Source organism: Phyllostomus hastatus, unplaced genomic scaffold (assembly GCF_019186645.2).
Source record: "Phyllostomus hastatus isolate PE091 unplaced genomic scaffold, TTU_PhHast_1.1 phas_scaffold_585, whole genome shotgun sequence".
NCBI classification, from domain to species: Eukaryota; Metazoa; Chordata; class Mammalia; order Chiroptera; family Phyllostomidae; genus Phyllostomus; species Phyllostomus hastatus.
The window spans coordinates 8,313,839-8,327,477 of record NW_025334037.1 but is presented as its reverse complement, the minus strand read 5'-3'; the positions used below and the strand labels follow the sequence as shown (position 1 = coordinate 8,327,477).

At 53.7% G+C, this 13,639-nt stretch overlaps 1 protein-coding gene across 2 annotated transcripts in view; it reads left to right on the top strand.

Annotated features, from left to right (window-relative positions):
- Positions 1–10,472, top strand: part of SERGEF (secretion regulating guanine nucleotide exchange factor) — a 183,833-nt gene extending 173,361 nt beyond the window's left edge. For both annotated transcript variants that reach the window (XM_045825509.1, XM_045825508.1), the window contains exon 11: positions 10,164–10,472. In XM_045825509.1, the coding sequence (XP_045681465.1) occupies positions 10,164–10,453 (290 nt within the window). In that variant the 3' untranslated portion in view covers positions 10,454–10,472. The remainder of the gene's footprint in view (positions 1–10,163) is intronic.
- Positions 10,473–13,639: the final 3,167 nt, after the last annotated feature.

Below are 13,639 nucleotides of genomic sequence, written 5' to 3'. Positions count from 1 at the left end.
CACATATTCATTCCTAAGACAAATGTTTATTGAGCACCTTTTGTTTACCTAAAACTCTTTCAAGTGCCAGATACAGCAGGGGAACAAAATGAAATGGTTCCCAGGGAGCTGTTCCGTCTAGTGGGGAGACAAGCAAGTGTAATTCAGTGGGGGGCGGGGGAGCACATGCTAGGAAGGAGACAGAAGCGGTGTGGGCTGATAAAGGATGGAGGTCAGGGATCAGGGAAAGCTCTCTGAGGACATAACATTGAACTAAGACCCAAGCAAAGAGAGAGGGAGCCGTGTGGGTGCCTGGGGAGGAATGTTCCAGGCGGAGGAAACGGCTGGTACAAAGGCCAAGGCCAGAAGCATGACTGGCCTGTGGGAGGAGCAGCAAAGAGGTCAGCGTGGCTAGCAGAGAGGATGTCGAACTGATTGTGCGGAGCTGGGTGCACCACCAAACCCGGAGCGGACACTCAGCAGGTATGCATTAGGTGATTGGAAGCCCTGGGGAGAACCGCCCCTCGGGTTTGTATCCTCAGTGGCTTCTCAGTGAGCTCTAGACCCTGCTTTTCCAGTCTGCATTTGGACTCTTCTGGACCCACCGCTGGCTTCCAGAACAGGCCTTCTTACTCCTCCTACCCGCCCCCCCCCCCCGCCCAATGCTGTCACCCCCAACCTCCTCTCCATACTGGTGATGCCACATGGGCATGGGGAGGACGATGGAGAGAGGCTCTGGGGGTGACCAGGCTCCCGCAATGGCAGCAGGCCCGACGCTCCTGGCCACAGAGCCTCGTCTGTGTCCCTGCCCCTCTGCTGGTGCCCCTCAGAGATTTCTGTGTTCATTTAATAAGGAGACATTTAAGGGGACCACTGAACCTTCTGGCCAGGTCCCACACGCCAGCATCGGGCCAGGGGAGCGGCTCACACGGAAACACGGGCTGTGGGGTCAGCAAGAGTTGGTGGACTTGGACTTCGGTGCAGCTAAAGTGACCCTGGGCTAACCCGATAGAGGCAGCACCTGGGAGGAGGTGCACGTCAGGATGGGCTCGGCCAGCTCCGAGGAGAGGAGCGCGCTTAGAGAGCGATGGTGACTGCCTGGAGCCTCCTGAGAGGAGGGGGACCTGACGGCCATGGGCACAGGCCACCGGATCACACACAGAGACAGGATAGTGTCATCTGGAGTGAAGAAATCTCAGAGGAAAGGAGAGCTATCTGCACACACTTGAAGGGAAGAGACCCCAGAGACGCCATGCTCTGCCCTTGCAGCTCTGTCCCGGGGCCAGACCTCTGCCGGTCGGCAGCCCCCGGCTCTGCGTCAGCCTAACTCTGTGTCAGGCTAACTTGTCACAGCGTGTGCTCGTGTGGCCGTCTCCCAGCCTCTGTTTCTTCATCTGCAGAGTGCGATCAGTACCTTCTTCCCGGAGCTGCTCTGTTAGATGGGATGGGTCATGCACAAGAGCACCATGCCCGGTTGCAGTAGGCCCTTGAGAGCATTAGTTGCCTTTTCTGTCCCTCTCAGAAAAGCCAGCAGTTCTAACAGAGAACACAGAATACAGAAGGACAGTCTGTGGGGAGGATTTCAGTTGTTTATAAAACAGGCCAACATGTTTCCACCTCGTAAGTTCTAAATCCATCATCCTTAGCTCCCCAGATCTAAGAATAGTTGCCCAGTGGAGCCACTGTGCACGCTCCCTTTGCAGGTGACTGCGGAAGTGCAACCGCAGCACCTCCTCCTCCTGGGGGATGGGGGGGTGGGGAGCCCAGCTGCGGCCTCTGCCAGCGTGGCCGTTTGGGAACCCCTCCCAGACTCAGTTCTCTCTTCCATGCGGAGCTGATCCAGACAGCCTCCTCACCGGCCGCTCTAACCATCGAAACACGCTGCCTGCAGTGAAGCAGGGGGCGGCGGGGAGCAGTGGGAAGGTGCGCAGACGGGACCTTTGGTGAAACACCACCCACTCGGGGCCTCCGTTGCCTCTTATGTAAAGGGATAGAGGTTGATGAAGGGAACTGAGCAATTTTTTGAGCTATGGGGTTCTAAAAGAGGTTCTAGAGCCGCCCGCACCTTGAAGCCTCAGAATGAGACCTGTGAGGGCAAAGCCAGAAATTCGGCCCGTTTTTATTTACCATCTGAACCAAGGCCATTCCCCTTTTGCGTCTGCGGGAGCCAGCCTGAGGCCCTGGGTGTGTGCTCTACCCAGCTCTTCCGCCACCTGCCTTCTCTCTCACACACACATTCACGCCCACCACCCAAGTTCCCGAGCTCGGAAGGACTTTCGTTTCCCTCACCCCGGACTCCGCACACTCTGGGAATGCCCTGGCCAGCTAGGGGCAGGGCAGCCGCCGCTGTCCAGGGCCGCCTTCCCTCGTTGCAGCCTTCTTCCTGATGCTGAGCGGACATCGGCCTTCCCACAGCGTCTGCACCCACATCCACCGGCAATCTTCAGCCCTCTTGGAGAGAATAAATAAGGCAGCTTCATTCTCTTACTAGCCATTTATTCATTTGTCCCATCAATCGTTTGCTCATTTGACAACAGGTACTTATGGAGCACTAATACGTGCCAAGCAGAGTTTCAGGTGCTGGGACACAGCAGCAGTTAAAACAGAGCCTGCTCTCAGAGAGCTTGTGTTCTGGTCAAGAGAGAGAGGCAGTAAACACACAGTAAAACATACATAAAGAAATAAAGCAGGTGATGAGACAGATGAGGGGGGCGTAGATTCCTGTTTTCCATGGCATTGTCAGGGACGGCCTCTCGTGTTCGGTGACATTCGAACAAATACCTGAGCAGCATGAGGGAGTGAACCCGTGGGTAGCAGGGGCCAGAGCATGCCAGCCAGCAGGAACGACACGTGCAAAGGTCCTGAGGGGGGGATTGTGTGAGGAGCAGGGAGTCAGCATAGCCATGGCGATGTCGACAAGGTAGAACATGATAGGACAGGAGGTCGAGGCAGCTGGGGACCAACCAACTGTTGTTTGTCTGAGGAAGAGGGTTCTGAGCAGAGCAGAGTCGCATCTGACTTAGGTTTTACGGGACCACTCAGGCTCTGTGTGGAGAATAGACCACGGCGGCAGAGGCAGCCAAGAGCCCAGTTGAAGCCCTTTGCAGGAGGGCCAGGGTGAGGCAATGTGGCTCATGGGAAGAGGCCAGGTCCGCTGTGTTTGGGTCTCATCGATGGCATGGCAGGGAGACAGGAAACTGTCCATGGGAGTCCTAGACCGTGCTCTTTCAGCCTGATTTCCCTCATCCAGGCCAGCCGCCTCCGCGTGAAAGGTAGAGTAGCTGTCTATTGTCCGGCCCGGTGCAGGTGCGGGCCCGAACCACCTTCTACCCTGAAGTTGCCCCCAGTCCCAGAACACCTCGGGAGGCCTGAATGCTGGGTTCCTGACTCACTCATTGCTTGCTCACAGCAGAACCCTAGGGACCGTCCTACCAGTTACTGCCAAAAGGGTGGGGTCCCCTTGAGCTTAGGTGGCTGCACACGTAGAAGGTTGTCCCAGATTTGCGGGCTCCCAGGGCGGCTGGGGCCACAGTGGCATTTACCAGCTCCCTGAATCCGAAGCCTTCCTCTCCGTGAGGTGCTCAAACCTCACCCCTCCCCGCTCTGTGTGGAGAGCTGTAAGTCTTTGAGAGGGCCTTGACAGGCGGAGACAAGGTGAATCATTAGCTGCCTGACCGCTCCACCCCTGCACCTCCCTCCCTCCACAGAGCTGCTGCTCCCACCAGCCACAGCTCTTGCCTTCCATCACTGACCTTGTCCCCACGCAGGTGGGTCTTACGCCCTGCGCAGGTGTATCTGTTCATTCCCCGGGAGCGGGGTGTTTGCTAGAGAGGACAGTCTGTTAACAGAAGAGGCCCTGGAGCCAGGCTTCTGTTAACAGAAGAGGGCCTGGGTCTGACACCAGCTCGACTTCTCCCCAGCCGTGCGACCTTGCACAGTGCTCACCGCCTCGGGGAAACGGGGGTGATGCTGGATTGTACCAACAGGCTTGTTTAGAGGGTTCAGTGAATTAGTACTGGGTTGGCCAAAAAGTCCATGTGGTTTTTTTCCATAAAATAAAAGACATACTTTTCATTTTCACCAATAACTTTATTGATCTGGGTATTTTGAGTATGTCAGCTATCTCTTGCGTGGTATAACATTGATTGTTCTCAATGTCTCGATTTGATTGCTATCAACTTCAACTGGTCTACCTGACTGTGGAGCATCGTCCAGTGAGAAATCACCAGCCTGAAACTTTGCAAACCACTCTTGGCATGTTCAATCACTCACAGCACCTTCTCCATACACTGCACAAATCCTTTTTGGGATTTTAGTTACATTTTCACCTTTCTTGAAATAATATGCCAAAACATAATATGCCAATAAAGCATAATATTCCAAAAATGTTACATATTTTCTTCTATTTTCAATATTAAAATGGCTACACAAAAATTTACCAATTTTGATGTTTATTTTTAAATGCACACTGATATAACAGCTGTCACAATACAATCTAACAAAATTGTTCCAAATGAAGTTAAAGACAACTAAGCCATCTTATGGAAAAAAGCCAAACGAACTTTTTGACCAACCCAATACTTAAAAGTGCTTATCACAGGGCCTGGCACACACTAAGTATTCAGTGATTGTATTACCATCTTCACATGGTTTGGAACTAGTGAAGGAACCTAAGACTTGGGAGTCCTGGATTCTAATCTTGGCTAGAATGGCCCTGTGACCATGGATAAGTTATGTCACTGCCCTGAGCCTAGTTACCTCACCTGTACAATGAAGATAATAACACCCCCTAGGGTTGTTATGGGAATTAAGGTTACATTTGTATGAAACTGAGAATCACCATCCCTACATTGTAGCCCTCATCCTCATGGTGTGAGATGGCAGCTGGAGCTCCAGCTATCACACCCACATTCCCCATGACAAGAGGAAAGAAAGGACAAAGAAGAAGGGGCAAAAGGTACATGCCATCTGTCTTTGAAGGCAGGTTACCATATCCTATTACAGAACCTTTCAGCTTGCGTCTCACTGGCCACACCCCGCTCCAAGAGAGGTTGGGGAGTCTTCATTCTATGGCCAGGGACAATCAGGAAGCTCTGCCACACATGCTCAGGTATTTGCCCCTCGTTGGCAAGGCCCTCAGCAGAAATGGGCTGGAGTCCCAGTGCCATAAGGCCCTGTGAGGACCCAGGATGCCAAGAAGCTCAGGCAGGTGCCACAAGGCCTGAACAGATTTGGGTATTGTGTGTAGCCTGTGCCAGGGACCCTGCCAGTCCCGAGGTTCCGCCGCCTGCAGGGCTCCTAGGCTGACGCGAGTGAGGTGGGCCATGAGCTCTGTCGCTTGTCACATCCTGGTCAGGGCAGATCTGTTGAGCCCCATGAACAGGGGACTTGAACTCTGGAGGCTAGGAAATCCCTCTGCAACTGCAGGCTCTCCACGCGAGGCTCAGCTGCATGCTCCAGGATCTGGAGAGCAGATCTGCCTCAGTCTGGTGGGATTTCAGCATCGTGGGTGCAGAGAGCCCTCTGTAAAGCCAGGGGTCCTCCTGTGACTCAGCTGCTCTGAAAACTGGGCGTTCTGTATTCCAGTTAGCGTAGGGAGGCGCTTACTGTGGGACAGTCACCTCCCTCTCCCTTCCACGTGAGAACAGCCCACGCAGGAGCATCTTGCTGAGTCCAGAGGCCCTTCCTATCTCCACTGTGCTCCAGGAAAGGTGGCCCTAAGTGAAAGGGGGGAGGGGAGCCCATGCTAAACTGCTGGAGGAGCTCAGTGCTTAGAGGTACCCCACTGTGAGTCCTTCTGGCAAGGGGACAGCCAGTCTTTCATTGAGAGGTTCTTGTGAAGTGTTCAGGACCTTCAGACTCCTCGTCACTCCGCCCTGGGCCTTCCCTTCTGGTGGTGTCCCACCCTCTCTTCTCTGCCACTTGCCTCTCTCCTTGCCTCTTCCTCCTCTCCCATGGGTGTGAGCCTCTTTCTCCTCTGTCTCATATGTGAGTGTGAGCTGTCACTCTGTGTTGGGTGCTGTGCTAGGGACACACACACACACGGTCATGCAGTCCTCCTGGCAACCGTGTGATGTAAGTGGGGAGCTCAGTACCATCGTCACACAGCTGTGTATTGATGTGGGCCCAGGACAGCATCGCCCAGCCTGTAGTAAATAGTATTACCTGTATACTGGGGCCTGGCAAAGGATGACCCATGGGCCAAGTCTGACCTGTGGCGTGTTTGGTATGGTCTTGCCAGCTTAGAATGATTTTTAAATGGTTATGATAAAGGAGAAGAATATGCGACAGAAACCAAATGATACCCTCAAACCTAAAATACTTACTATCTGCCTTTATGGAATAATTTTGGCAAGCCCTGATATATAGTATGCAAAGTTCAGTGCAGCTTCTGCAGCCATACTACCTCAGTTTTAGACCTCAGTTTCATCATCTGTGAGGTGAGAACAATCTATAAAGCACGGCTGCCTCATAGGGTCATCAGAATTAAACGAGATGAAGACTGTGAAGCACCTAACCTCAAGGAGTGTCTTCGGAAGTGTTGGGGGAGATACTTCTGGGGCCCTGCCAGGCCTCCCGACCCAGTGGGCATGAAAGCCCTGGCTCGGGGCCACGGCGACCCCAGCCCGCAACGTGGCTTCCTCGGAGTGCGTTTCCTTCGGCAGGAGGAGAGGGGCCTGCCAGCTGCCCATTGTGCTGAGTCCTGCTGGTAGGCCAGCTCTGCCTTCCTCCTGCCCCCGTTCCTGCTGACCGTCAGCTGGTGCCACTCACCAGGGCTGGGCACTGAGCCCACACCAGGTGCCAGGCTAGGTCTGAAGGTACCAAGCCTCCTCCCCTCTCCCTCCTCGCGCCTCGGATCCACCTGGCTGAAACTCCCGCTTCCCTGCAGGAGCGGCCGCCTGGGGCGCACCCTCGCTGTGTGCGTGCACTTCCTCACTCGGGGACCCAACAGGCAGACATCTGTGTTCCCCAGACCCGAGCTCTGGGCCAGTTACTGCCCTCCCATGAGGGAAGAGCTAGGGGTAGGGGAGTCCTGGGCCAGCCAGCCTCCCTCTGTTGACAGCGTGGTCTGAGAAACAGAGAGTCAGTGGATAGTAAGTGAGACGTGAAGAGTAAACAGTGTAAGTCATTGAAAAGTCAAAAAGGATATTTTCGATCTAGGCAGGGATAGGTTTTCAATTCTTACAAACAGTGGGAAAAATTTTTAAAGATCAATTTTAATACTTAGAACCATAAAACTTGTATTTTATATCAAAGACCCAAAACAAAATTTTAAGTCAAACTGAAAAAAAAATATTTATGCCAGATATGACAGAGAAAGATTAGTCTCAGAAGTATCGAAGACAACAAGGCTCTTACGACAACAGCAATAGCCAGTATTTATATGTATCACCATGTGCCGGGTACCATTCTAACTATTTTATACCTTATTTAGTCCTTGTCAACAACTTTTTGATAAAGGTACTGTTATTATCCCCATTTAACAGATTAATGAACTGAAGGGAGACTAATTAACTTGCCCAAGGTTACTCAGCTGATAAATGGAAAAGCTGGGATTTGAACCCAGGCCATCTGGCTGTTGGATCTGAACACTTACATTTTTCTATACCAAATGGGGAAAAGATAAGAGGCAGACAATACACAAAAGAGGAAATACAAATACCTGAGAAACATAAGAATTAATTTTTAATTTCAATGCTATTCAAATAATACAAATCAAATGAACAAAATACCATTTTTGTTTTCAAATTAGGAAAGGTTCTTAAACACTGTAATAATTAATAAATGCTGGCAATTGTGGAGTGAAACAGACTCCCCACAGATTGCTGTGGGTACACTGAGTGACCTTTTCTGAATAGAATTCTGGCAGTACTCAAAACAGTACTCAGGAACCCTGAGGGTGTCCACGGCCTTTGACCAGGAATTCCCATTCTAAGAATCTAACTTGAGAAAATAATTAGAGAGATAGACAAAGATTCATGCGTAAAAATGTTCTTAAGAATGTTATACAAAATATGAAAAAGTAGAAACAACTTATCTGCAGTAGTACACGGGTTAAGGAAACTGATCTCCCAAGTGAACAGTCAGGCAGTCATTTTAAATGACTCTGTGCAACAAAAGACACCGTAAACAAAAGGAAGAGACACCACACACACTTTTGGGAGGAGACACTTGCAACACGTTTAACGACAAAGAATTCCATAAACAAAAGATGCACAAAGAAAACTTACAGATCAGTAAGAAAAAGGCAGATAACCAAAGGGTAAAATAGGGAAAGAATGGATATCGGCAATTCATAGGAGAGGCACCTGGGGGGCTAATGAACACGAAGAAATAAATGCACGTCTCACTAGTAGTCCGAGAAGGCGTGTGAATGAACTGTACTTATCAGAATAGCAAGAGTCTAAAGGCAGAGACAGAGGGGAAACGAATTCATATCCGTTCCTGATGGGACTGTACTGCAGCCTCTGGGGAGAGCTGTTTGGTCATACCTAGTGCCATTAAATACAGTCCCACTCCAGTCACTGGTGGGGACCAGCCCTGCACAAACACCAGTTTGTACGAGGAGACATGTTCAAGGAAGTCCATGGCCATGTGCTGTGTATAATAGCAATGATGTTGGTATTGTTGTACTGTAGTATTATTGTCCATTACCTATTATATTGTCTGATAAATAGCAACAATTATTATCATTAAAGACCTGTAAATGGGTAAGTAAAATATGATTTATGCATAATTGGATACTATACACAGTTGAAATAAATGAACCGGGTCTGTAACTGTCCGCTCAGGTAAATTTCAGAAGCAATGCTGTGAAAACAAGTCGTAAACATGATACATATTTGAATGATACCATTTATATACATCTTCAAAACAAACCAAAACTATTACATAGTATTTAAGGGCGTGTGAGAAAATATTAAACAAGCACGCAGAGATTGTGTACCTGCTTGATTGATTTTTCTCATTTAAAGGAAGGGTTGAAGCAAAAATGGCAAAATGTTAACCAATATTCTAAATCTGGATGGGGATATTGTGTCTATTAAATTATTTTTTGGACCTTTCTGCACATTGAGCTCTTTCAAAATTTCAAATTATTTTTAATTTACTTTTTCAATAATTTGCAGTTCCATGGAGAAATGTTTGTGTTACAGTGTTAAGGTGTAAAAACAGGACAAATATACACAGCTATTTACAAATTTCACAAATTAAAAATTTGAAAGAGGTATTTAAAATATCGTAGTGGGCAAAATTCTGGAAGTCAGCTTTTCTTCACACTCATCCATATTTCCCACTTTTTCCATTTTTGCCATGAAAATGTATTACATTTATATCCAGAAAGAATTCCTAAACTGCAGAAAATGTGAGTCTAGACCCTAGGAAAGGGTCCAAAACCTCAGGAGAGGTGCCGTGGCCAGGTGGGAGCCTGTCGCCGCGGACAGGCCACGCTGCAAAGCTGGTTCTGAGCTCTGAGCTCTCGGACCGGACAGCAAACCTATCCTGAGTCCCAGCTGCGCACAGGCGCAGTGCTGGGGTGTGGCAGCAAAGGGAACGTGCGGAGGGGGTGGTGAGCACCTCTCCACGCAGGTCACCTCTCCACAGCCGGTGCTGGCTTAGTCCCAGGGCCGTGAGGGGAACCGAAGGTGGACTGGGCCCCTGGGGAATCTGGCCTCTGGGCAACACTTCACTGGAATCCAGAGGATGAGCTGCAGGCCTGGAGCCCAGTACCGGGAGGACGGGGAGAGAGAGGAAGTCTCCCGCTGGTCGCCATCGAGGGGCTGGACGGAGGCAGTGGGGGGAGTCACTGGAGGGTTTAAGCAGGGCAGTGACAGGATTAGACTGGCTGTCTCGATGACGCTCTTTGAAGACCCCAGTGGATGCTGAGCAGGAGATGGGGGAGGATGTGAGATATTTTGGGAGACGGGGCTGCAGGCCTTAGATCACGTGTTGGGGGCAGACACTGAGGGAGGGGCAGGGGCCGGGAGAGCCAGGTTCGGGGTGCTGCAAGTCCTGTCGGCTGGAATGGGGAGCAGTGGACCAAGGGCAGACTCTGGAGGGCAGGGGTGTAGGCGGGACGGTGAGCTTTGGTTTCTCAGGGTCTGTGACGGTACCTGTGCTCCCAGGGCCAGTGACGCAGCCCTTACCCAGACCGCTCCTGCAGCAGCCTCCCCTCTCCTCCGCAGGCGGGACCTGCTGCTCCTGGGGCTGGAATGAGCACGGCATGTGCGGCGATGGCGGCGAAGCCCATGTCTGGGCCCCAAAGCCCGTGCAGGCTCTGCGGCCATCGTCGGTGCTCCTCGTGGGCTGCGGGGCCGGCCACTCCCTGGCCCTCTGCCAGCTGCCTGCCCGCCCTCCCCCAGCAGCCGGTGAGGATGCCCAATCTCAGGAAGCCACGGAGAGACAACCAGCACTGCCTGACCCAAGCCAATCCTACAGGTGCAGGAATGGGGGGCTTGTCACAGAGACCCTTTAATAAAGCGGCTTTTCCCACTCAGAGTGTTCCTGGAGAATTGCATTGTCAGGGTGCGGGGCTGGCCAGGGAGGGCTTACTGTGCTTGGGCTGAGCGCTGGCCGGGGGTCCGGGGCACAGGGAGACAGACCTCTTTTCTACCCAGCAGATGGGAATGGGGGTTAGATCCTTGTCAAGGGACGTGTGGGAAGCAGCAGGAAAGCTCCAGGCTCTCCCTGCCTGGTGAGGACAGAAAGGCCAGGCCCGTGCCCAGCGGTGGTTCTGGTCCAGCAACTGGCAATTCAGCAGGACTGGGGGTTCCTAGGTCGTGCTTAGCACAGCCACGGGCCACTCCTGGGTTTTATTCTCAGGGTCCAGAGCATGTAGCTTTTGGTTCGAGGATATCAGGGTACCCTGGTCAGGTGGCTGGATAACTGGACGGGAGGGAGTTCTTGTCTTGGTGACTAGGTCCACGGGACAAGGCTCTGGAGTCGGAGTGGATGGAAGTGGAGGTGAGTAAGTGGAGGACGAGAGAAGACTTCTGGGAAGACCCAGCAGGGGAGACCCCTGGGACAGACAAAGGCATCTGTAACCCAGAGTTCACCATTCAGAAACTCCCAGAAGACTGATTGATGTCTTCTTCTGAGCCAGGTGACCTCTGGAGCTAATCTGTGTGACTAAATTGTCGTGTCGTGTGGTTTAGGGTGAGGGGTGGCCACCATGCACGGGAAGGGGGTCTGGTCTTCCGGGACAGCTGCTCCAAGACCCTAAGCCCCTCGCATCTGCCCCAGGCCTGAACCTCCGCAGGAAGGGGGCCCTTGCGTGAAATGGGAGCCAGGCCAGACCCTGGGCCCCAGGCTTCCTTGGCGGCACCTGTGGCACTGGGGGACAGATTCCTTTCTCTCTGCTGTGACTGACCGCAGGCCTTTGGCCGCAGGGTGTCAGAAGGCAGCTCTCCCTGGGGGCTGAGTGGCAGGGCCCCAGCTCGCCAGCCACTCTGTGCTCCTCCCACATGGCCACCCTTTGTGACCTGGAGAGGGCTGGGGTCTGGGAGGGCCGGGCTCCAGTGGCTTTCGGAAACTGTGAAACTCCAGGACATCGAAGCAGAAGGACCCGCAATGGCCTTCTAGCCTCCTGGCCTCGAGTGGCCTTCATCAGAGCCCTGGACGTGGCCAGCTGGTGGACTGTGGGTAACAGAAGGCCAGGGGGACTGAGGTCTGGATCCCCACCCTCTGCCCGATTCAGAGTTGCTTTATTTTAATCTGTGTTATATATTTGACTTCACAGAAGACTTCACTTGACACAGGGTCCTCGAGAAAGGTTTGGAATCGCTGGTCTTACCCAGGACTTTCATCGTTGGTGTGGGAAAACGGGGGGCCTAAAGTGGGGTGGGTATCGTCCCAAGACCATACCCCTCACTCCTGGCCCCAGGTCCTGCCTGGGAGACGGCCCACTCTGAGCCCAGCCAAGGGGGGCAGGCAAGGGGGGCCCTAGGACCAGCAGCCCAGGTGAGTGGGGATAAAGATGGTCCTGAGCTCCCCAGGCCTGACCCTGGAGACCGCCCACAGCCATTGGCTGACCTTGAACATCAACACACAAGGCCCTGCTCCCAACCCTGTTCTCTAGAAACACGCCCCCTGGCCCATGGAGTCCTTGGTCCCTCATCTCCTAGAACCAGGAGGCGAGTGCGGCTGGAGACCTTCTGGAACGGGGGAAGGGCAACTCTGCGCGCTCTGAGCTGGTTTTGCCGGGTGGCCCATGCTGGAGCGAGCCCCCATCAGCAACCACCACCCACAGGCCGGGGGTCTGCCCGGGACGCCAGCCAGCGAGCAGCCCCACGTGGGACAGTGCGCAGGCCCATACCTCCCAGCCGGGCTTTGCACTCACGAGGGGCCACCACGCCCCTCCCGGCCTGGCGGTGCCGAGACCCCCCCCCCACCTCTTTCAGCACCTGCTGGAGAAGCCCAGTTGCAGTCCCCGAGGCCGAGCCCTAGCGCCTCTGCTGAGGCCTGTGGGCACCGGGGAGCGGTGACTCCGGGCTCCTCTCCAGCCTGGAACGGGGTCACCCGCACTCAGAACCTGAGTCGGGCCCTTCCTGGAAGCACGTGGGCGCAGATGATTCACACCTGGAGGAGTGGGTGGCTCGTGGCCGTGGAAGACACCAGACTGCCCGTCACCTGGAGTCCCCGAGCTGCGCCCTCCCTGGCCGCGGCAGACAGGCTTTCTCTGAGGCACCTCGTGGGCCGGGTCAGATGAGTGACCGAAACCCCGGGCTGGGGGTGAGGGGCTGTTGACAGTGTCCCCAGACTCTCCCCCGGACCCTTCGGTCCCTGGCGCGCCGCCTCAGACGTGCAGATGTTCGAGCCGGCACTCCTAACAGGCCCGAGCTCTCGGAGAGCCAGGACCGGGGCTAGGCCGATGCTGGAAGCTGCCCCCGGGGACGGGTCCTGCTGCAGAGGAAGTGCTCAGTGAATGTTAGCGAATGAACTTGTCACTGCGTGGTAGGGTCGCCGTGGCGTGCGGAGGTTGAGAGTGGACCCTATGATGCCCCCTATGCTCTGTTTTTCTCTCTCACAGCGTTCTGTGGCCGTGCCGTGAGGGCATAACCATCGACAAGGTCACACTCACCCGCCTGGTTCGCCTGTGAACCACCGGAGCCAGCTAGAGAAAATGCCCACTTGTGTTTAAAAGTTGTTTTTTTTTTTCTTACAGACTGATTCTAAATTGGCCTTCACAGCCTCCCCCCTCCCCCCACCGCCCCGTGTGAGAGGAGGAAAGGGGAATGAAGAGGCAGGACCCCGCCGTGTGCTCAGGTCTTGGCCTCGCCCCGGAGTGATGGTCGACGGCCCGCCAGGCACCAAGTGTTAGTGGGGTGTTCGCGCACACTCCTCCTCCTGATGGCAGGCAGCCCGTCCTGACACACCCATCTCCTGCGGTCCTGGGGTGGGGGTGGGGGATGGAGAGTCCAGGCCCGGCGCTCACGGGAAAGCCCTCCACCAGGCCCCCGGACAGCTGCCGCTTCTGAGTGAGACAGCTTAGTGATGAATCCAAACAGGGAGCTGCAAGTTAGTGGGGAGGGGGTGGGGGGGTGCCAGGTCCTGGGGTGCCTGTGTGACTGCTCCAAGCTCCAAATCTCAGGGTGACTGGAGTGGGAGCTGGGAGAGAAGAGGCCTTGGTAGCCAATTTAGGAGACTCAGCTCCATTCTTCAG